The sequence below is a fragment of the Gloeophyllum trabeum genome, assembly GCF_000344685.1.
Source record: "Gloeophyllum trabeum ATCC 11539 unplaced genomic scaffold GLOTRscaffold_00005, whole genome shotgun sequence".
NCBI classification, from domain to species: Eukaryota; Fungi; Basidiomycota; class Agaricomycetes; order Gloeophyllales; family Gloeophyllaceae; genus Gloeophyllum; species Gloeophyllum trabeum.
Window position 1 is genome coordinate 644381 of NW_006920414.1, and position 21800 is coordinate 666180.

At 54.5% G+C, this 21800-nt stretch overlaps 7 protein-coding genes across 7 annotated transcripts in view; 4 read left to right on the forward strand and 3 right to left on the reverse strand.

The window, feature by feature from the left end:
• Positions 1-507: 507 nt before the first annotated feature.
• Positions 508-1838, reverse strand: GLOTRDRAFT_128220 (uncharacterized protein; the record flags this gene model as incomplete). The annotated part of the gene is made up of 6 exons (XM_007866842.1): positions 508-763; positions 838-994; positions 1054-1233; positions 1281-1418; positions 1469-1635; positions 1696-1838. 6 exons carry the CDS (start codon positions 1836-1838, stop codon positions 508-510), a joined length of 1041 nt encoding a protein of 346 aa, XP_007865033.1.
• Positions 1839-4384: 2546 nt separating this feature from the next.
• On the forward strand, positions 4385-5683 carry GLOTRDRAFT_59433 (PAP2-domain-containing protein). Its single transcript, XM_007866843.1, has 5 exons — positions 4385-4580; positions 4633-4697; positions 4744-4870; positions 4964-5156; positions 5227-5683. The coding sequence occupies exons 1-5, from the start codon at positions 4529-4531 to the stop codon at positions 5561-5563; spliced, it is 774 nt and encodes a 257-aa protein (XP_007865034.1). The 5' UTR covers positions 4385-4528; the 3' UTR covers positions 5564-5683.
• A 239-nt stretch (positions 5684-5922) lies between these two features.
• Positions 5923-7157, forward strand: GLOTRDRAFT_128222 (Pantoate-beta-alanine ligase; the record flags this gene model as incomplete). The annotated part of the gene is made up of 3 exons (XM_007866844.1): positions 5923-6106; positions 6171-6553; positions 6660-7157. The coding sequence occupies 3 exons, from the start codon at positions 5923-5925 to the stop codon at positions 7155-7157; spliced, it is 1065 nt and encodes a 354-aa protein (XP_007865035.1).
• Positions 7158-8615: 1458 nt separating this feature from the next.
• Positions 8616-10295, forward strand: GLOTRDRAFT_74861 (P-loop containing nucleoside triphosphate hydrolase protein; the record flags this gene model as incomplete). The annotated part of the gene is made up of 4 exons (XM_007866845.1): positions 8616-9685; positions 9728-10017; positions 10065-10084; positions 10119-10295. The coding sequence occupies exons 1-4, from the start codon at positions 8661-8663 to the stop codon at positions 10293-10295; spliced, it is 1512 nt and encodes a 503-aa protein (XP_007865036.1). The 5' UTR covers positions 8616-8660.
• A 4115-nt stretch (positions 10296-14410) lies between these two features.
• On the reverse strand, positions 14411-16335 carry GLOTRDRAFT_74864 (P-loop containing nucleoside triphosphate hydrolase protein). The gene has a single exon (XM_007866846.1). The coding sequence runs from the start codon at positions 16181-16183 to the stop codon at positions 14576-14578; it is 1608 nt and encodes a 535-aa protein (XP_007865037.1). The 5' UTR covers positions 16184-16335; the 3' UTR covers positions 14411-14575.
• A 1253-nt stretch (positions 16336-17588) lies between these two features.
• On the reverse strand, positions 17589-18939 carry GLOTRDRAFT_120849 (Ribokinase-like protein; the record flags this gene model as incomplete). Its single annotated transcript, XM_007866847.1, has 4 exons — positions 17589-17808; positions 17871-18025; positions 18061-18780; positions 18827-18939. 4 exons carry the CDS (start codon positions 18937-18939, stop codon positions 17696-17698), a joined length of 1101 nt encoding a protein of 366 aa, XP_007865038.1. The 3' UTR covers positions 17589-17695.
• A 1998-nt stretch (positions 18940-20937) lies between these two features.
• Positions 20938-21800, forward strand: part of GLOTRDRAFT_105231 (glutathione S-transferase) — a gene marked incomplete at both ends in the record, with an annotated part of 2159 nt that continues 1296 nt past the window's right edge. The window contains 5 exons of the mRNA XM_007866848.1: positions 20938-20976; positions 21026-21180; positions 21232-21334; positions 21420-21511; positions 21585-21702. Of these exons, the coding sequence (XP_007865039.1) occupies positions 20938-20976; positions 21026-21180; positions 21232-21334; positions 21420-21511; positions 21585-21702 (507 nt within the window). The remainder of the gene's footprint in view (positions 20977-21025; positions 21181-21231; positions 21335-21419; positions 21512-21584; positions 21703-21800) is intronic.

Here is a 21800-nt window from a genome sequence, read left to right on the forward strand (position 1 = left end):
GGACAGGAAGGGTATTTACGACGCGGTTCGCGGTTGTGGAGAGGCGATTGCTCGAAGACGCGCCACGCAGTAACCGGACTTTAGGGCAGGCTGCGGCCGAAGAGCGGAGGCTTAAAACTTCAGCTCTTTCCCTTTCCGGAACAATGTGGCTGCTGTGGCTGTTCATCGCGCATGGCGGGTCCTTGATGAGTGCGATGTGCTGTACAGGGATGACATGTCTTTCGAGCAGCTGTGGGGAGATGTATAGACGCAAACCATATTTCCACCACCCTTCTGCGGTGGTTGAAGTGCATTCAGAAATTTCTATTCGTCTCCCCTCTACACCCGCAGCGGCGCTCAAGTGACTTGCATGAGTCAGCCGGCGGTCCGGCTAGAAAGGATACGATAGATGATGGACTCCTATGATTTTGAATACTATGAAACATCATGACGCCGTGATATGTTGGACCCGACATACATATGTTATATTTCTGGACTGTTCTCAATGACCGACGTCGATTGTGGCAGCTAGCCCCAGCGCATATCCCACTTGCTGGCCGTCTCCGCCATCGCCCACGTTGCCTCTCTAACGCCCGTCTCCGGGTCCTCTGGAACGCCCCGGCTTTCTCTGCCTTCGGCGTTCTCGAGAATTAGGGACCATGTGCATTCCGCGTCTTCTGTGACCACCCGTATCGGCGGTGCCTTGGGAGGGGCCGGCAGGTAACAGACCGGCGAATTATATGGACAGTGTGATGTTACGGAAGATAAGGGGGGACGGTGCTCACTTCTCGAGCGTAGCAAAGTAACCGGAGTCATATTAGCTCTCCTGCCGTCCCAAAGCGTTGCAGTAGAACTCACACCAAGAAGTTTATCACCGATTGAATAAATTCCGGAGAAAGGAATCCCGTCCATTGCAGGTGGACGACGTTCCCGACGTATGACGGGTCCGGGGGGCTATATATCGCGACAAAGGGGTCAACCCTGTCGTTTGCTGCCAGCCTGGACCCGCCATTTGCTATATGTCAGGGGGGATCTTCAAATAATTTGGTAAAGAATACTATCACCTCTGTGAACCAAGGGACACCAGACCGACCCATTCAAATATTTCGGACATGCCCTCCTCCCAGTCGTCCTTGGCATCCTCGCCTTTCAAAGGACACGGCGTTATCGAAGGCCTCGGAATATGCACCTGCGTCCGTCTGGTTACTTGAGGCTTCGCATTGGGGGTGCTGTGAGGGAAAGGGGGCTGAAAACCTAGGTTCCATTAAAGCGGTGACCAAACTTAGGTTGGTCTACCTTACCTCCTACGGAGCAGCTGAACAAGATATCCCACCCTCCAGCGTTTTCTTCTCTCCTCTGATCCCAAGCTTTAAGTGCACCCTTGTACCTCTCCCAATTTTTGGGTGTTTCAAGCTGCTTCCGTAACGGTATTCGAATGACTAGGATAACACCTCAGATAGGCAGTGATGTATTGCCCGCCACAACGCACTGTACTGCTCAGGTGCCTCTCTGAATTTGAAAGGGAGCTTGGAGCCGACGAGCCCTAATGTCTCGTACGTGTCTTTAGCGACCTGAAGGGTCAGGGTTCCTCGCGGATCGATGCACCAGTAGTCATCTGACAAGGGTGATGGGAGGGGTAGAGCTGAAAAGCTAGCGCTACTACGTGGACTTTCAGGTGTGTACCTCCCACAATTGACTCCAAGGTTGGAAACAAACCTTTCATGTCCATGGCTGTCGACGAAAGAACTTGCGTACTCGAAAACAGGCAGCAAGCCTACCTTGGCCCTATTGTATGATGCTTCTAGGTTCTGTAAGGAGTCCAGGAGGTTGGTCTGGGATCGCTGTGAATCACTGCCCATGGACACGACTACATCGATCTGCAAGGAATGAGTTATGCCTACTATGCGATGCTTAAAGAAATGACGAACGGACTTGTTGGCTGAAAGGGTAAGCGGATGCCAACTGTGAAATCTTTGGAGCTGGTAGAGTACCGGTACGTAGCATCGTACGGGATGTGCTAGGAGAGGATAGGTCCATTCTGTCTCGCGGGGTTCCTCAAGTAGTGGGTAGTTAATGCACTGGCAGGGCCGAATCGAACCGGAGTCTTCGCCCAGTTCAGACAGTGACTTTTATCTACTAGGAAATGAGCTGTATACGCCGAGTCTCTGTACCACAACGCGTTGTTCCTTACGTTTCAAATGTGATCTTTCACGATCTCGGTCAAATCCTGAGGTTGTTAAAGATGCTTGAGATTCGCGCGTCAAATGGAAGTCCGGATCGAAGCGTCTCCCAAACCCCAGACTAGGGTCAGTAGTACCGGTCACTTTCTCCGGAGGACCACTGTACTGTGCAATCGTAACACGTTGTGATGCGGCTGGGATATAATACAATCACACTCTCAAAATACATATGACAGTCATGGTCAGAGAAAAAATAATACAGGGAGGTAGGTGAACTCCTTGGTTGACTGTAGAGTAAGTTCGCGATTGGATATCAAAGAAAGGTATGGCTAGCATTCCATGTCCAATTATGACTAAGAAACGGCGGCATTTGGCGTCTGGGGCATAGTATCCCCTTCATCAGTACTCCATCTTCACGCCTTCACGTCAAAGACATAGAAGTCGTCATGTTCGCTGGAAGTGCGATTATAGCTAGACCTGCGAGAGGGGAATAACGGGACGTCTATATTCTGTCGACTGTCTGAATCTGAATACCGTTCACAGCATGGATGAGCGACGAAAAGATACGTTGTGGACCGAAGATGAGATGCGCACCGGAACGGCGCCAGTCATGCCATGCGCCCACTGAAACTAGCATGCTGATGATAAACCCGAATAGGGTCGAGTTGTTTCCGAGGATCATGGTGATCAAGGATAGAGGCTTCTTCCAAGTCTCCGTCCTGATCGTACAAGGATACCCTCCCTCAATATCCTTGTGGTGCAGATCTCTCGACGCAAGATTCTAGAATGGAACCGCATGAGCTCGACGCGGCAGTCGATGTGACACGAAAAGCCTACCAATACGGTATAGAGGGTATTGAGACTGTGAGCCCTCATCTGAGTTATTATCTGCAGTTCATCGAACCAATCGCTTGGTTGAGCTTTTGTGGCCTCGAATGCATCCGCAATATCGATCGTATGCTGTCAGTGTCAGCTGTAGACCACAACCATCTGATGGGCAGGGCCAAACTCGGCACGATCCGAAGTGGCCACGTTAGGTAAGTACTGGAAGCCATCGAGCCACACAGAGAAGTCGAATAGTCTGTTCGGATGTATCGACGTATCGTTAGCCGGGCAGCCAGTCACGTCACCGTACGACGGTAAGAAGAGGAAAGGAAATGCGCCATTGGGGAAGTCTAGTCTGTCGAGGATAGACACTCTGAAGATTGCTATCTGGGAAGGGAGAAGATTAACCTACTGCTGGAAGTATTGCGCCCCCATTCCGAACACCTTGGCTTGAACCAAGTTTTGGCTCTCTTCGGCCCAAGTGCGTACGGACACGACATTGGTTATTAACGGACCCCTGCCCTGCGTCATGACATTCTGAGGAAGTGGCGTAAGATCAACTGGCTAACCCTGAGCAATGATGCGACCCACCCAAGTATGTAGGAAGACCGGCATATATAAGGTCCTATGGCAGGCTAGGTAGATCTGGGCCCCGGTATTAATCATGCTCAATGCACAAACTCCCAGGAACCAGACGGTGAATCGATTTCTGAATGGTTTCGATAGATGATTTCGGCACCGGATATCTTGAGACCCGCGTGGTTTAGCATCAGCCCCGTAACATAAGCCGCACATAGCTCACGGTACAAACGGCAGGAACCCTGCGAGAGAACTGAAAGCTCTTCCCATGGCGTTCCCTGGAGGACTTGGAATGAAGCAGAGAGCACAGGAACCCAAACCCAAGGACAAAGAGAGAAAACGATACTGGGTCCAGACTTCCCGGCGACATGATATACAGGTATTTGCCCCTATTGCATCTTCACCCTAAGTGGTGATCGGGGATCATTACCACAAGCTCCAAGCCTAGCATACGGGCAATAGCGCGAAGGCAATGTTCATGTCCTTCCATAATATAAGTATAAGGGAAAGCAACTTTAACAAGCTCGCCAACCCAAGCTGCATTAATTCCAGAAGAAATAACCGACCATTTACAACATGGACGAAGAAAAATGCGGACTTCAGGCAAGCCCCTGTCCACGCAGGGAGACTTATGAAACAAGATAGGCTTCCCCATTAGCGGAGTCCTAGTACACGCAGCAACAGGTAGCAGCAGCGTCAAACCGTAAAACAGTGTCTAGCATCAATAGTCAAGGGTGACAAATACCATTTATGGAATTTATGACATAGTGGGTGGTCACGTGCAACGCTGCCACCTCCAGAGAGACGCGACTTGTTCCTTCATGGCCGCGGTTACTCTGAAATCCATTGCGTCGTAAGGAATGCTACACTAGACTCTGATTTTCATAAGGCTGTCGACACCCAACATTACCAATACTCTGGACTTTTGAAACACGAGTAGGAAAGTTCAGTAAATTCCATTTGATATGTCGCAAGGCGAGCTGTCCCGAGCGTCTCTGGAACTCACCCATGTTCTATGTGAGACATACGAAGCACCGGGCTCGCGAACCAACCTGACTGGTTGCTCTAGATGATCCCTCTTCCACGACATCGTTCCTGCTGGCGCTGCTCACGCTAAGCCCCATTTTATTGATGGTATGATATCTCATTCTCTGCATGATTCTTCCTCACGTAAGGATAGGCATCCTACGCTGCCCTTTCGGTGTATACAAGGGAGCTCGTGATTATTGAAATGTGGGCTGGCCAGTTCATCTGCGAAGGATTTAACTGGGTCCTGAAGCGTCTGATAAAGCAGGATCGTCCCGAAGGTCGGTATATTTTGCTCAACCGGTTTTTCTATAGCCCTTCCTTTACTACGCTTCCATACTGGATGATTACTCCATGCTAACTACGCCATTTAGACAGCTTGGGCCATGGCTACGGCTTCCCTTCTTCGCACAGCCAGAATATGGGATACTTCGCCTCGTTCCTGATGTGCCATATGTACTTCCGGCATAGGTTCGCAACTTCGGGAAACAGGACGTTAGACCGTGCCTGGAGGGTATTCTTATATTTAGCTCTTGCGGCATGGGCGGGAACAGTAGCGTACTCTCGGTCTGTCAACCCTCATTCCTGACATTCGTCCCCAGTCCGCACTGCTAACGAGGGACGTTGATTTCTTCAGATACCGCTTGACTTACCACACACCCCACCAGATCTTATGGGGCCTCGGTATCGGAATTTTGTATGGTGTCGTGTTCTACGGCCTCACGGAGTTGATACCGATCCGAAGACCAGACAGCCTCCTGGGCCGATTCAGGCGCGGTCTGCTGTTGAACCCACTCTCTGAGTGGATTGAGCTCAAGGATGGATGGCTTGTATACCCGGACGGTGGGCGGGCGGAGGAGTGGAAGGTATGGCGGAACAGGCTACAGAAAGGCGAGAAGGTCGAAGGGCGGATGGAACGTCCGTTACCATGGGTAGCGGATTCAGGGCTCGACAGAGGCCGTAAAGAACTATAGGGATATCGGGTCTGAGCTGGTTTATGTTATTTGAAGGTTCTGGCATAGCGATCTTAACAAACTATGCTTGATATAAACACAAAAGGATCATGTCCTGATGTGGCATGCACATAGCATGCGATCACCTCGGATTCGACAGCCACAAAAAGCCACAAAGGTCCCAACGGGCTATGCCGTAATCACGTGCAGCCCGTGTACTCACCCTCACCGAGGAAAGTGGAAAATACGCCGCAAAGATCGCGATGGTCGACTGATCTCTACCGCTAAACTTATTGCTTATTATTATGTCTTGGATCTCATTTACTTATACTTCACTTCGGAAAGTTAGGATACCAATATTCACCTTCACTGGCAGGGCTATGTCTACGGCGCAGGCACTCGCTCCTGGTGCCAATAATGCAAGCGATCTACCAGCTTCACCTATCCCAATATTTACGACGGTGGCCTCCTTCAGGGAATGGAGGAGGAAGGCCTTTGATGAAAAGAAAACGGTTGGGTTCGTGCCGACGATGGGGGCCCTGCATGACGGACATCTGTCTTTAGGTACGCGATCATACTTACTGGTATGGGAGATGGATACTAACACGCCTCATTGATTGGCACGAAGTTAAACACTCTTTGGCGTCGAATGACCTGACAGTCGTTTCAATATTTGTTAACCCGACCCAATTCGCTCCTAATGAGGATCTGGCTACGTATCCGAGGACCTTGTCACTCGACTTAGAGCTGCTCTCTGCGATGTCCTATACGCCCGACTCGTCGTCTTCCTCCTCCAATCCCTCCCCTTCTGGTGTAGTGCGGACCCCTTCTGCGGTCTTCCTCCCCTCTGTGCAGGAAATGTATCCGTCCGGCGTAAGCCAGTCGGTGGACGCGCAGAAAGGCACCTTTGTCGAGGTGAAGGGCTACGGCGAGCAAATGGAGGGCAAGAGCCGTCCTACTTTCTTTCGAGGCGTCGCCACTGTTGTCACCAAGTTGTTTAACGCGATAGAGGTACGTCCCGCCTACTAGCTTTCCCGCTCTTCCAAGGCCTACCGTACCCCCAGAGATATATTTTCTGTGATTTGCGGAACCGAATATTAACTTTCACCTTACATAGCCAACAAACGCGTACTTCGGCCAGAAGGATATTCAACAAGGCTTGCTTCTTCGCCGCATGGTCCGAGACACGCTGCTATCCCATCCCGACCCGGAACATCTCCACATCATGCCAACAGCCCGCGACCCAACAGATGGCTTAGCCCTCTCATCCCGCAACGTATACCTGACTCTCGCAGAACGGCAATTCGCGCCGACCCTCTACGCTGCTCTCCAAGCCGCTCGGGATGCATGGACCTCCGGGTGGACGAAGGACGAGTCCGTCAGCGCAGCTATACAACTGGTCAATAACCGCGCTCAACAGATCGTTAGTGAGGTCGAAGTCAAGGTGGATTATATCGATATGAACGACGCGGAGACGTTCGAGGTGGTGCACGGGGCGACTACAGCGCAGAGCGTCGCTGGGAGGCCGGTGATTCTGAGTGGGGCGGTGTGGGTAGGGCGGACGAGACTCATTGACAACCTCATCCTTGGAGATGAAGCAGCCATCTTGGGTTAATCTGGGTACTGGCTGCAACGTTATTATCCCCTCATGAATTGTCGAATGTTCCGGCTAGGTTCTCTGGCGCTTCCCGACCTCGGAAATCGACGAGATCCGACGCTGGGTATACGTCTGTCGTCTATAGCGCATGCCGCGATTATCGGTGGAAGAAGCTGACGGACGTCTCATGCACGACTCAATCTCCAGTTGTACTGGATAAATATACGTTCGGTGGCCTCGGTTTGAGCGCTGGTATACGGAGAGTTCTTTGTATCAGTAAGCCCGGTCTGCCGAATCCATGTATATACGCGGCTCACTTCACGGTTGGTCCACCGGGTGCCAATGCAGTTCCTGCGCGGATCACAGTGCGAGGGAATTCCATGACGCGTTGTCGTAGGGCTTCTTGGTGGTGTTGCTCGGTATGCTCTTGAGATACGCCTATGGCTATGATTCGGCGGCACCCACAAGACGGTTGATATTCCTGCCGAGCAGACGCGATGGCACTGAATTTGCCACGTCTTAAGTGTTCGGAAGACTCGCCGTGGCTGTTCCTTGGCGTATCCGGTATAACTCTTGAGGACAATCCCTGCCGTGATTCGGCGTCTCTACAATCCAACATAAAAGTCCACCTCATGGACACGAATCAGTGATATCGTCACTTCATCGAGTACCTTGGACATTTGAGTGACCGTATGACATGCCAGCGAGCGGTCCTTGTGTACACGCAACGATTGCGGCACGGGATGAGAATCCACGAGCAAATCATCTTCGATTATATTTAGCGTCCCAAACATAGTATATGTTCTATAATGAACGACTCGGAAGACGCTCAGGGTTGTGGCTACGTTACAGGAAAGTAGGTCTGGTGTTCTCTCTCCGGAAGCGTTGACGAGTGCTGTGACCGCGCCCGTAGCCAGGGCTATGCTTTCGAATTCTCTTCTATGTGACTTTTACGACCATCGATCATCGAGGGAGGCGATGCTCCTAAGACGCCCTGCGAGGAATTGCCTTTTGGGCATATGTTTGACTCTTTCGTTGTGTAGGATTTTTGAGTCGTATATATCCGAACTGTAAGGGAGAATAAGTCCGTGGCGTGCACCGTGCCGGATACCCTTGGGCTGTATCGGCAGTGGGCACTACGTTTTCATTCCGGTGCGTGTCTGTCACCATGTCAGATGCACCGCGGGTCAATCACACTGTTGTCCGGGGCAGTCCAAGTGAATGCGGCGCAGAATATATGAACCGAGCGCCCATGGGAGCGCTCCCAGGACATAGCATTTGGTCACAACGTCCTCTCTCGGAACCTTGACGGCAAGAGCGAATTCCGACAGGTGACTCGCCTGGAGAACGATTGGCCCATCATTCGTTCTTGTGAGGCGCACCAGGACCAGGTCCGGTACCGACGGCGATGGCGATGAACTGAGGGTGAGTTCTTATATAAACCATAGGATGTCCAGCATAATTTCAACGGTCAATCGCGACCACCCAAGCCAGTCGCCCAGTTCAGTTCCTAGAAGCGAGATGGAATATTCACAGCCCAATCTACTGGGCTTCATGCTAGCTAACACAATGAGTGGGCCTTCCATGGACGCTACTGCCAACGCCACATCTTCACATAATGCCACATCCACACCCCCGTCCTCGTCCGGGTCCATATACTCCCTGCTCTTCTCTCCCGCCCTTTTAAAGTACGCTAAATGGGTGCTTATGGGCACCCTCATCCCCTACCTGCAGCAGATCTGCACCTGGCTTTACGGAAACGCCCTCTCCTCCATGTTCGTCTCTGCCTCCTTCACTGAATACGACGACGCGTACGAGTGGATGATGACCTGGTTGGCCAAGCACCCCAAGTGGCGGCAGGCGCGGCAGGTCGAGGTGACCACGCGCCACGGGTGCAACCATTCCGCGCGCCTGATACTCGGCGACGAGACGGACCCAACCGCCAGAAACTTTTCCTACATCCCTGCGTTGACGTCGACGCAGTGGATGTTCTACCGGGGCCGGTGGATGACCGTGTGCCGCACGAAGGATACGACGGGGTGGTACGGCAAGGCGGACGAGACGCTGCACGTGCGCCTCCTCTCGTGGGACCAGCGCGTGCTCACGGCGCTGCTGCGCGACGCGCGCGACCTGTACGAGGCGGACAAGCACAGCACGATCCAGATCTACACGAGCGATGGCGACAACGAGTGGCGCTGCATCGGGAAGCGCCCAAAGCGGCCCCTGCGCTCGATCGTGCTCGAGCCGGGCGTGAAGGAGGACCTGCTCGCGGACGCGCGCGAGTTTCTCGACAGCAAGGAGTGGTACAACGACCGCGGGATCCCGTTTCGCCGCGGGTACCTCCTCTACGGCGCGCCCGGGACGGGCAAGACGAGCCTGATACAGAGCCTGGCCGGTGAGCTCGGCCTGAACGTGTACATCGTCACCCTGAGCCGCAGCGGGATGGACGACTCAGCGCTGTGCCAGCTCGTCGCGGACCTGCCCGAGGAGTGCGTCGCGATCATGGAGGACATCGACGCCGCGTTCCTGCAGGGCATCAATCGCGAGTCTGCAGCGTCCCCCGATACTAGCGCACCCACCACCCCGAGCTCACTGCCCCCCACCGGCTCCGCACCGCCGCCGCCGCCGCCGCAGCAGCAGCAGCAGCAAACCCAAGGCGGAAGCAAGGTGACGCTGAGCGGGCTGCTGAACGCGATCGACGGTGTGGGCGCGCAGGAAGGGCGCATCCTCTTCGCGACGACGAACAAGTACCACAGTCTCGACCCCGCGCTGTGCCGCCCGGGGCGGATGGACAAGCACATCGAGTTCCGCTTCGCGAGCCGCTACCAGGCGCGCGAGCTCTTCCTTGCGTTCTATGAGCCGCCGCGGAAGCGCGAGCGTGAGGAGAGGGAGAAGGAAAAGGAGAGAGAGAAGGACAGGCAGGAGGGGTGGGAAAGGGACAGCGGGTTCGAGGAGAAGCTTGTGTCACCGCCCTCGGAGCTGGATGAGCTCGCGGAGCAGTTCGCGGCGGCGATGCCCGAGCGCGAGTGCTCGATGGCGACCTTGCAAGGGTACCTGATGCAGTACAAGACGAGCCCGCGCGACGCAGCACTGAATGCCGCGGCGTGGGTGGAGGAACAGAGGGAGGAGCAGAAGAGGAGGGAAGCGGGGGCGTGATGGGATCAGAGGGTAGGTGGGATAGGATATACCCTGCCTGGGTGTTGCATGTATGGTGGGATGCCGTCGGTGTCTCCGGTACGGGTACAGCCTGGGCACTCTTCTTGTATCGTTATACCCCGTCAAAAGCAACATGTAGCACATAGCAACGAAACAATAAATCTCCAATGCTCAGCATTACTCCGCGACCGGTCATGGAATGCGACCAATGGTTACTTGTATTTGACGTATTTGTATCTGTTCCGAACCACTCCTCGCTGCAGCACCCCGGTCCAATGGCTGCAGCGGCTTTCGAGTGATCGGATCCATCAAGCTTCAAGCCTACGAATGAGTGGTTGGACAGCTACTGCTATGTTATTATATGCTGTACAACATCCAACTGGACAGTCAGATATTTTTCTGTTCGTCATATTTCAATTAATTCCCCTCTAACACCCCCAAGTTGGCCGCATCCCGGCGCTCCCCACACGCCACTACCCTGGCCATGTAGGCCGGGGTTCTGCCGGTCGTTTAAGTGAATAGGGAGTGACTCTGTCCCATACTAGTATTCACCCTTTGGACGACCGGTAGGTCAAACACCGACGCTCTGAGAGGTCCCTGATGGAGAAAGTGCAATCCTCCCTACAAAGTTAAGGACGCGAGTCGCTATAAATGGAAGGTCGAGACACTGTGCGGTAACCCCGCAGCGTCGCGAGGGACTTCGTCTGAAGTCGGGGCGACTCGCTTCGGAATGGGAGTCCTAAGGCGGTGAGGAGGTTGTGTACTCACTGCAAGTCGTTCGTACACCGGTAACACCACCTCCCATGATCATGAGAAGTTGAATGGTTTGTTATATCAGTACACATGTAGTTTTAATTTTTTCAAACTGAACCCCAAAGTATAATACCAAATGCAGGCTTTGTGTATAGATTGGCCCTTGTCCGGACTCAAAATGCCACGATGTCATCAATATCGGCGCCTTGGAATGACGGCATTATGAGACAGAGAACGAAAGAAAATTGTCAAGTTGCGTTATGGAGTGAAGACAACTAAAATCATCGCAAGCTTAAAATATCGTCCATGGGTGGGATTGAACCTCGACCTCACATCATTGCATCTGAAATAACCCGTCACACTAACCGCTGCACTAGCGGCACACTACCAATATTTAACAATTAGGTAATATGATAGTCGGGCAACCGTCTGGGTGCATGCGCTGCAATGGCTCCGCGCCCACTTTGCGAGCCGCTGCGCGACTCGCTTACATAATCTGCGTCCTCAACTTTGTAGGGAGGATTGCATTTCGTCCCTGATGGGCATCATTTCATGCGCCTGGTCGATCTTCCGCTGGTTTTCATCGTTGGTCTCACTCAGAGAGCTGCTGCTGGGACGCGTCGAGTCAATTCATCAGCAAGCCCTGACTGCTGCGCGTATGCGTCGCTGCCTTGTTTTATTGAGTACCAATGTTATTCGGGAACCTCATCAAGTGCCGTCATGACTGTTCATCTCTTGAAGTACTGCCTGTTTTCATTCGGCATCTCCACGACCCAACCTCCGAGAGGCTGGAGCTCGTGCATATACCTTCTGAGTGCAAACGATGATACGGCGAGTGCCAACAATCTAACGCTCGAGAGCGTGCCATGTCGGAAAATCTGGAAAAGACTTATAAGCCCTGACAGAACCTGACGGACTGATCAGGCATTATAATGTTATGTTTCAAGGCTGATAAGCCCTTATCAGATGTTGTCAGGCTTGGATTAGGTAGGGGCTTCTGGTGGTGCTGTAATATCACAGGAATTCTGTAGTAGACCTGTACGTCGGAAACATCTTGAAATACGGTTGTAGCCTTTACACGGATTGAGTGTTTTAAAGGTGGCATGTTGACTACGGTAGCATTATAGTCTAAGTCTAAAGTTATGGCGAAATCTACAAGAGCCGTACGTCAGAGGACGTGAGCGCGAGCGACGGTAATTACGAGTCGCCCGGTAAGGCAGTATGTATGATATATATATACCAAGGTGAGACCCACGCAGCTATTGTTGCGTAGTGTAGTAGTTATATCGTTAGTCTTTACATATATCATCATCGTTCAACTCAAGGCCGCTCGTTCGAATCAAAGTCGAAGTACCTGTATTAAAGTGACGTCTTAGGTAGTGGTGTCGATGACCATCGGGTGGCGTGAGTGGCTCCTCTTTTTCTCATTTCTGGGACCCATGGCCTTATCCGGGCTTATCATGCCTTATAATGGCTTGTAACCCCCGTCAGGCCTGATCAGCCTGACGGAGGCTTATACGCGCTTTTCGATCATTTCTGAACCCGATAACTCTCCTCGAACCTGATTGACTTATCAGTGCATTATCTGGCATTGTATAGCAATATCATGTTTTTCTGATTTTTCCGACACAGGACAAAGACTACTGGACAGCCAATGGGGATCCTGTGTACTACGCAACGATGCGTAGGTCACCTCCGGAGTACATGCCTCACAACCTAAGTAGTTGACTTGGGAAGTATTCGGCGCTGCGCGGCACGCCAGGTCCGATTCCCCCTAAGGTAAACGAGTGGCAAGGGTTCTACAAGTAGGTAAATAGTCTTTCTAGCCTCCCGGGCGCTGCGCGGCATCAAGAATACTCCGAGTTATTATATGTTGATCTCAGTGATACTAAATCATATAAGTTTGTAACTCTCAAACATAACTGTGTGTGGCTAGAACCTTCAATCATCCTATACTCGGTGTCAAGTACAGTTATTTCAATGCACAATACACTATTTACTTCAGTACTACACTCGGGTAGCATTACTATCGAGTCACTGAGTCAGTGCACATGCATACTGTAGCTGAGATGCACGTCGTCAGGCTGAGGCCTCAATGCTGCCAGTACTATGCCTCGTATGTAACTTACCAATCTTGTGCCGTAGGCAGCAGGGTACTTGCCATCGGCGCAATTCCACACACAGCCGGGGGATGCCTGACAGTGCCATTGGCCCGAGATCTTGAAAGGATCATGCCGTGCAGAGACCACACTACATATCTGGAATTAGTCCCTATTCACAAATGGTAATTATTGAGAGGTAATAGCTCCTATTTGCTGATGGTGGTAAGATTTGGATCGGTGGACCTTCCATTTAAGGAGGGTGCTCCCGTTACAGTTAAGGTAATTTGGGCTATAAGGGGTATACCCCCTGTTCAACGCTGGCAATTTTCGATCACCAGAGAGCCCTATACAACGACTGAACAGTAAACCGACTTGGGAAGTATTCGGCGCTGCGCGGCACACCAGGTCCGATTCCTCATAAGGTAAACAAGTGGCAAGGGTTCCACAAGTAGGTAAATAGTCTTTCTAGCCTCCCGGGCGCTGCGCGGCATCAAGAATACTCCTAGTTATTATATGTTGATCTCAGTGATACTAAATCATATAAGTTCATAACTCTCAAACATAACTGTGTGTGGCTAGAACCTTCAATCATCCTATACTCAGTGTCAAGTACAGTTATTTAAATACACAATACACTATTTACTTCAGTACTACACTTGGGTAGCATTACTATCGAGTCAGTGCACATGCATACTGTAGCTGAGATGCATGTCGTCAGGCTGAGGCCTGCCAGTACTATGCCTCATATGTAACTTACCAATCTTGTGCCGTAGGCAGCAGGGTACTTGCCATCGGCACAATTCCACACACAGCCGGGGGATGCCTGACAGTGCCATTGGCCCGAGATCTTGAAAGGATCGTGCCGTGCAGAGACCACACTACAAATCTGGAACTAGTCCCTATTCACAAACGGTAATTATTGACACGAAAGGTAATAGCTCCTATTTGCTGATGGAGGTAAGATTTGGATCGGTAGACCTTCCATTTAAGGAGGGTGCTCCCGTTACAGTTGAGGTAATTTGGGCTATAAGGGGTATACCCCCTGTTCAACGCTGGCAATTTTTGATCACCAGAGAGCCCTATACAACGACTGAACAGTAAACCGATTCTAGGGGAATCGGAATTCTAGGGGAATCGGAATGTCCTTGACCGAAGGCGTTCAGCTTGTGGCGTAACCACTGTCGGCGTTCGGTATCTCGGAAGCGCTCATAAATCCTACAGGAGCTGCCTAAGGTTGTGTCCGACCGACCTGCTCATGCTTCCGAGTCGTAAATTGTCGTTATACCATTTTACATCAAAATCTGCGTGCAACAGGGTATACAGTAATGTCCGAGTCCACTCGTACCGAAAAGCCACCAAAGCATCCCACCGTACGAGCAAGTGACCCAGGCGGGTATATCCTAACCTAACCACTCCCTCATCCCATCACGCCCCCGCTGCCCTCCTCTTCTGCTCCTCCCTCTGCTCCATCGCCCATGCAGCAGCATTCAGTGCCGCATCCCGCGGGCTCGTCTTGTATTGCATCAGGTACCCTTGCAAGGTCGCCATCGAGCACTCGCGCTCGGGTATCGCCGTCGCGAACTGCTCCGCGAGCTCATCCAGCTCCGAGGGCGGCGACACGTCCACAAGCTTCTCCTCGAACCCGCTGTCGCGCTCCCACTTCTCCTGCCCTTCCCTCTCCTTCTCCTTTTCCCTCTCCTCCCGCTCGCGCTTCCGCGGCGGCTCGTAGAACGCAAGGAAGAGCTCGCGCGCCTGGTAGCGGCTCGCGAGGCGGAACTCGATGTGCTTGTCCATCCGCCCGGGGCGGCACAGTGCGGGATCGAGGCTGTGGTACTTGTTCGTCGTCGCGAAGAGGATGCGCCCCTCCTGCGCCCCCACACCGTCGATCGCGTTCAACAGCCCGCTCAGCGTCACTCTGCTCCCGCCCGCCTCCCCCTGCGGCGATCGGGGCGGGGCGGCAGCGGAGGCTGGCTTAGCGGGGTCAGCGGACTCGCGGTTGATGCCCTGCGTGAAGGCGGCGTCGATGTCCTCCATGATCGCGATGCTCTGGTCGGGCAGGTTGGAGATGAGCTGGCAGAGCGTCGCGTCGTCCATCCCCGCGCGGCTGAGCGTGATGATATACACGTTCAGCCCGAGCTCGCCGGCCAGACTCTGGATGAGGCTCGTCTTGCCACTCCCGGGCGCGCCGTAGAGGAGGTACCCGCGGCGGAACGGGATCCCGCGGTCGTTGTACCACTCCTTGCTCGCGAGGAACTCGCGTGCGTCGGCGAGCACGTCCTCCTTCACGCCCGGAGCCAGTACGATCGAGCGCAGGGGGCGCTTGGGCCGTTTGCCCACCGAGCGCCACTCGTTGTCGCCGTCGGCCGCGTAGATATGGATCGTGCTGTGCTTGTCGGCGTCGTAGTGCGCACGCGCGTCGTGCAGGAGCGCGGTGAGCACGCGCTGGTCCCACGAGAGAATGCGCACGCGCAGCGTCTCCTCCATCTTGCCGTACCAGCCCGTGTTGTCCTTCGAGCGGCACACGGACATCCAGTGCCCGCGGAAGAACATCCACTGCGTCGAGGAGACGCAGGGGATGTAGGAGAACTTGGTCACGCCGGCCTCGGCGTGCGGGTCGTCGTCGTCGGGCACCGCACGCGCGCCGTCGTTGCACCCATGGCGCGTGGTGACCTCGACTTGGCGGGCGCGCCGCCACTTGGGGTGCTTCGCGAGCCAGGTCATCATCCAATCATACGCAGCGTCGCCCTCAGTGAAGGAGGCGGAGACGAACATGGAGGAGAGCGCTTTCTCGTAGAGCCACGTACCGATTTGCTGAAGGTAGGGGATGAGGCTGCCCATGAGCATCCATTTTGCGTACTCGAAGAGGGCGGGCGAGAAGAGGAGGGAGAAGAAGGACGCAGCGGAGGCTGAGGCTGGGGATGTGGACGTGGATGTGGCATTATGCGAGGAAGTGGCGTTGGCGGACGATGCACCGATCGTATTGGCCAGGAGGAAACCCAGTATGTTCGGCTGTGCCGAATCCATCTGCACCATAGCGATAGGGCTGGAAGACTGAATTTACGCTGGTCATCACAAGGGAAGTTATATACTGTCCCCTTTCATCGCCATCGGTACCGGAAGAGCCTCATGCTGTAAAAGGGCGAACAATGGACCAGTCATTTGTCTGGACGAGTCACCGGTCGGACAGTACTCGGACTTCGTGAACGCCGCGCGCGATTCGCGAAGTTGGAAATGTGTCCGAGAAGGCCACGGGAGTAACGAAATGCTATGCACGACTGTGCCCTGGGCGCTCCCGGTGTATTCATTCGAGTTACCCTTGAGATTGACTCGCGATGTACTGTATCTGAGATGTCGCACGACGCGCACTAGCGAATCCACACGCACCTCCAATACACCTCGACCTCCCGCACCGTGTCCACAACTGTGCGACGCTTACTTACCCTCGGACGCATACCACTTCCGCTTTTCTCGTACGTTACCCCGAAGACGACCGTGACTCTGAAATTACAGCAGACCACGAAGCGATGAGTCAAAACTCAAGGTCATCCCCAAAGGCAATCCTGTCGTACCGCCACTGGCGTCCTGGTACAGGACCGGGCACAGCATCCCCCGCCATGGTCGTCCACCGATGGTCGCATCCGTCGCGTCGTACAGGCAACAGAGATGCACTGAGAGTATCGAAATTCGAAAACATAGCCTCCGGCGGACTCACACGGCACTTGCAACCGAGAACTCTTACCTGCAAAGTTCGAGTTCGGCCGTTCGTTCGCGTCTTATGTCCTCACTAGTGTTCCGGGAGAAAGTCCCTGGCCGGTAAGTTACCCAGATCCTCCTGGAGGTCGTTTCTTACCCATGTAAGTTAGGTACGGTCAGTTACCTTTCTCGGTAATTGCCGTCCGTAAAGCGGAAATAGTAAACACATCGTTTTCGCCTCGATGCACCAGGAAGACGTCTCGAACACACTAAATACTGGTTCGATACGGTCTTCTTGCATTCCACCATACCCGGGCAGGGACCCTTATTTGTGCGGTCATTATCTACCCTTTTTTACACCCCTTCCGATGCAGGTGGTAATTTACTTACCAGTAATTTACCGGTAAGTCCTCACTCTGTTCCTCTAGACTCTAGCTTGTGAAGCGGGCCTGCCAGTATCAGCCTCCCAAGTTCCCGCGCCTGGGCGCAAGGACGAAGACGAACCCCACCGCACACTGTCGTCTGGCAAAGGAAGTACTTATTCTGCGTGCGCATGTATCGACAGCTTACGGAGTGTGTCGTGATGTGAGGGTGCCTGTCAGACGCGCCCATTGCTTCGAATTCATCCTGTAGAGGTGGGAACGGTAGGTGAACGTTGCATGATCCTTGCGCTACATAGTGTCGCGCGACCTGCTTTCCGAGCAGGGGCTTCCTCTGTACGGCCCTACTCAAGCCGTGCGAATGGCGTCGGACCAGTAGCGATCGAGCAGCAGCCCCGTTTCTTGCTCTATGTTGTACACAATCTAATAGATCTCTGTCTTTCTTCTCTCCCTTTCCGGTCCCTTCATCTCCCTACAACACCCCCTTCGCCGCCCCGCCCAGCGCACCCAACACCCCACCGCCCTGTCCCTGGTGCTTCGGCCCATGCGCCGCCTCGTGCCCGAAGACCTCCTCGAATGCTTTGCCTATGTCCACAGGGTCAGCATACAGTCGATGGGAGGGAGGATGTAGGTAAAGGAGAACTAACCGATCTCGGGGACGAGGTCCTCGGTGAGCATCGCGCGGCCCATCTTCTCGAAGCCGCGCCTGCTGACGGTGCGCGTGACAAGCGAGCCGGCGGTGGCTGCCAGAATGGGGAGCGAGGTCGGGGGGATCGTTTGGTCGCTAAGACTCTTTTCAGCACTGAGCGAGAACGCGAATGAGAGGGAATCGCTCACCCGAACGCGCGCTCCTCGAAACACTTGCCCCAGGCGAGGAAGGCGCCGACGCTGCCGCTGAGGATGTCGCCCTGTCCGCCGCAGCGCTTGTACCCGCCCTGGACGTCGACGGTGACGACGAGCTCCTGCTCGCGCTCGCCCTGCGGCACCTGGCTCTTTGCGCGGTCCTCCTCGCCCGCGCCGAGCGTGTTCGTCGCAATCACGTCAGTGGCGCCCTTCTGGAGGACCGTGAGCCCGCCGAGCTTCTGCGAGAGGAGGCTCGCGACACGCGTGGGATCCGTCGAGGGGTCGATCTGTACCTGTTCCGAGAGGCGCTTGAACTCCATGACGTTGGGGGTGAGCACCGCGCGGCGGTACCCGCGCACGAGGGAGAGGTCCTGGCCGACCATCCAGAGCGCGTCGGCGTCGAGGACGAGGAACATGCCGCGCTCTTTCGCGATGGCGAGCGCGAGCTTGGCGTAGTCGAGCATGTACGGTTCGCGGCCGAGGCCGGGGCCGATGATGAGGGCGTGCAGACGGCTGAGGAGGGACTGGAGCTCGGACTTGACTGCGTCGGGGGAGGAGGAGGGCGAGGAGGGCGGGGCGAGGATGGGGTGCACGATGAGGTCGGGGGCGTAGGACTTGATGGCGGGGGCGGCGGTGGGCGCGCAGATGACGTGGGAGAGGTCGCAGCCGACGCGGAAGGCGGAGATGGCGGCAAAGAACGGCGCGCCGGTGTAGCTGGCGGGGGTTAGCGGGGCGTCGGCGGTGAGAGACGGCGACATACTCCTGGGCGCCGCCGAGGACGCCGATGCGCCCGCTCTGGCCCTTGTGCAGCGAGCCGTCGAGCGGCGGGATCAGCCGCTTGATCTGGTCAAAGATGTGCTTCGGGACGGGCATCGTTGCAGATAACACAGAAATTCAGCAGTAACTGGTGGATTCGAGAGCGAGTGCAGCATTTGTAGGACGAGTGGGGGACATGACGTCGTGATGTCATCCCGAATTAGGGCAGACCCTAACCTTAAACGCCTCCGGGGTCGGCGTCGGCAACCCCTCCCAATCAAACTCCGTCTCGCGTGTCACGCTTCAGCCACACCAGCCAAATCCTGGATGCAGCTGCACTCTCAAATGAGGAGGCACAGGAAAATAGAGGAACAGTCTTGATATATTCTCTTATATAGCTTCAAATCAGCCTTCCGGTTAGAATGTTTGGATGCCCCCAAGAGCCATGCTCGGGATTTGCCGAGACGTGTTTATTACCGCGTTAAGTTGGGCGCGCTTGGAGGGTAGAACGCGTCACTCCTGGCAGGATTAATGCATCAACATGGATAGCAGCCAGTAATTGGAGGACATATCCTTTCAGTAGTATAGAACACACTCATTAGGTGACACTAACCCAGTGTCTGAAGCCTCGGGCAAGGAATCCTCACTCATTCACATCTCCTATACTGCACTAACTACTAGGGGGTTGACTGATGCTTGTTCTCACAGTACATCAGCACTTCCGTAATAGTGGTATCACTTATACCGAGGGAATGGGCTATGCAACCCCAGGTACACTAAAGGCGGCCTCTGGCGCTTCGTTCGAGTGTGCCAACCATCACGGTTACGCGGACATTTGTCTGGCAGACGTTGCCGACCACATGTCTTGCAATTGCTCAGAGTTGCCCACCTTGACCTTGACCTTGACCTTGTCATTGTAAAGGCCATGTTGGATTTCGGGAGTCGGGATCGAGCTTGCGAGCTCGCGCCGTGTTGCGCGTGGTCAGGGGGGACCGCCGCAGGCGGGCCCGACTGATAAGGTGATAAGAAAATTCATATATATTCGTCCTATCTACTCGATGTCCTGTACGCGATTGCCCCTTCGGGCAACCGACCGCCTGGGGCAAACGCGCTCGTCTTCCGTTTGCTTGGAATATTTCAACAGGCCAAATATTGGAAAGATTAATCTCTTGATGCCTTCTGGAAGCGTCATAGTGAGTTTGGGTGATTTTTGCATCATGGGACCCATTGGCCAGGATGCAAGCTGCTCAAACAGCCCTCCACTATTCGATCACTTTTCACTACACGTCCTGAGGTCGCATTTCCAACCCAGGCGCGTCTTCCCTCAGCCAACCATAGATACCGACAAATCCCTCTCCTCACGGTCCGTGGGACCCTCCCGTCGCCCTTCTTCACTGCGAATATCCTGACAGCCGATCCCCTCCACATACACACGAGGAAGGGGTCCCCGCCTTTATACAGAGCGGGTAACGGACGACCGCGCAAGGGTGCAACGTTGTAGAGACATCAAGTGAGGAGCGCCGACGGGGCCTCGCTTGGTACGACAGGGCTGGTCTAGGCGACCTTGCGATGCCCTAGCTATTCACGACGCTCACGACTGCCCAACACGCCCTTTTCTGTTGTCTTTTCGCTCTTCTACTGAAGTCCCCCAGTGGGCGGAGGACAGCACCGAGCTGATAGACCGCAGAAAGGGACCCCGCGCAGCGTCTCCCGGACCGTCTCTCACCACTGTCGCGCTATAAACAGATTTCAGCCCAAGTATAGCGCAGTTCTATCCTGCCGCGGCCGTCTGGAGACGCTTTTAGCAGAACACATCAACATTATTTCTTACCAGCTCGATGCGCCGACTCTCTGCACTGAAGCCGAGCACGCAGCGGTCAGTGAGCCTCCCTAGGATATCTATGCTCCCGGCTCAGGTTTACCAACACTCTGCGGAAAGAACAGCTTTGTCTCCAGCGACATGCGTGGCCGCTCTGGGACAGAACAGTGCTCACTTAACTGCCCTGTGTCAGATGTGAACGATAACCGGATGGGAACCCAGGAGAAGCACGCTGGGAGAAACTATAACACTGCCTTCCAACACCTCCCGCTCCTCCATCTCAGCACAAACCCGCGATGTCCCACGGCAAGCAATTCACCCTCTACACGCACAAGGTACGCTCGCCACCTCTCCCTCCTTGTACTGAGAGCAAAAGGATCCCAGGGCGGACCGAATGGGTGGAAAGCCGCCCTCCTCCTTTCCGAGCTCGGGCTCTCCTACGAGTCTATTTACCTTGACTTCGAGCGCGGCGAGCAGAAGACTTCGCCGCATGTGGACCTGAACCCGAATGGGCGGATACCGACTATCGTGGACCATGGGTGCGTCCTGTGCTCACCCTGCGTTCATGCGGAATGAGATGGTGGATCAAGGAACAATGACTTCGTCCTGTGGGAGTCGAACGCGATCTTGCTCTACCTTGCCGAGCGGTACGACCCTGACCACACGCTCAGCGCGAGCACCGACGCGGACAAGGTGCGTGTTTTCCAGCCCACCCGCCTCCCCTCTCTCCCCTTCTCGCATACAGTGCACCATAATTGATCCTAACGCGCGGACGAAGTACAAACAGCTCCAATGGCTCTTCTTCCAAGCCTCGGGCCAGGGCCCCTACTTCGGCCAGCTGGGGTGGTTCAGCTGGTATCATCACGAAAAGTACTTCTCTCCCTTCCCGCCGTCTATATACTGTGCTGGGTGTGATATGGAGACTAATAAGGACGACTGATAGGGTGCCCTCGGCCATCGAGCGGTACGCAGCCGAGGCCAAGCGCGTGCTGGGCGTCCTGGACGGGGAGCTCGCCAAGCGAGAATGGCTCGTCGGGGATAAATACACCATTGCCGACTTGGTGAGTGCGTCGCTCCCTCCCTCTCTTCCCTCCGCCCCCGCCCCCCCCCNCCCCCGCTCTCCTGACATATCGACAGTCCTTCACTCCCCGTGGACGGT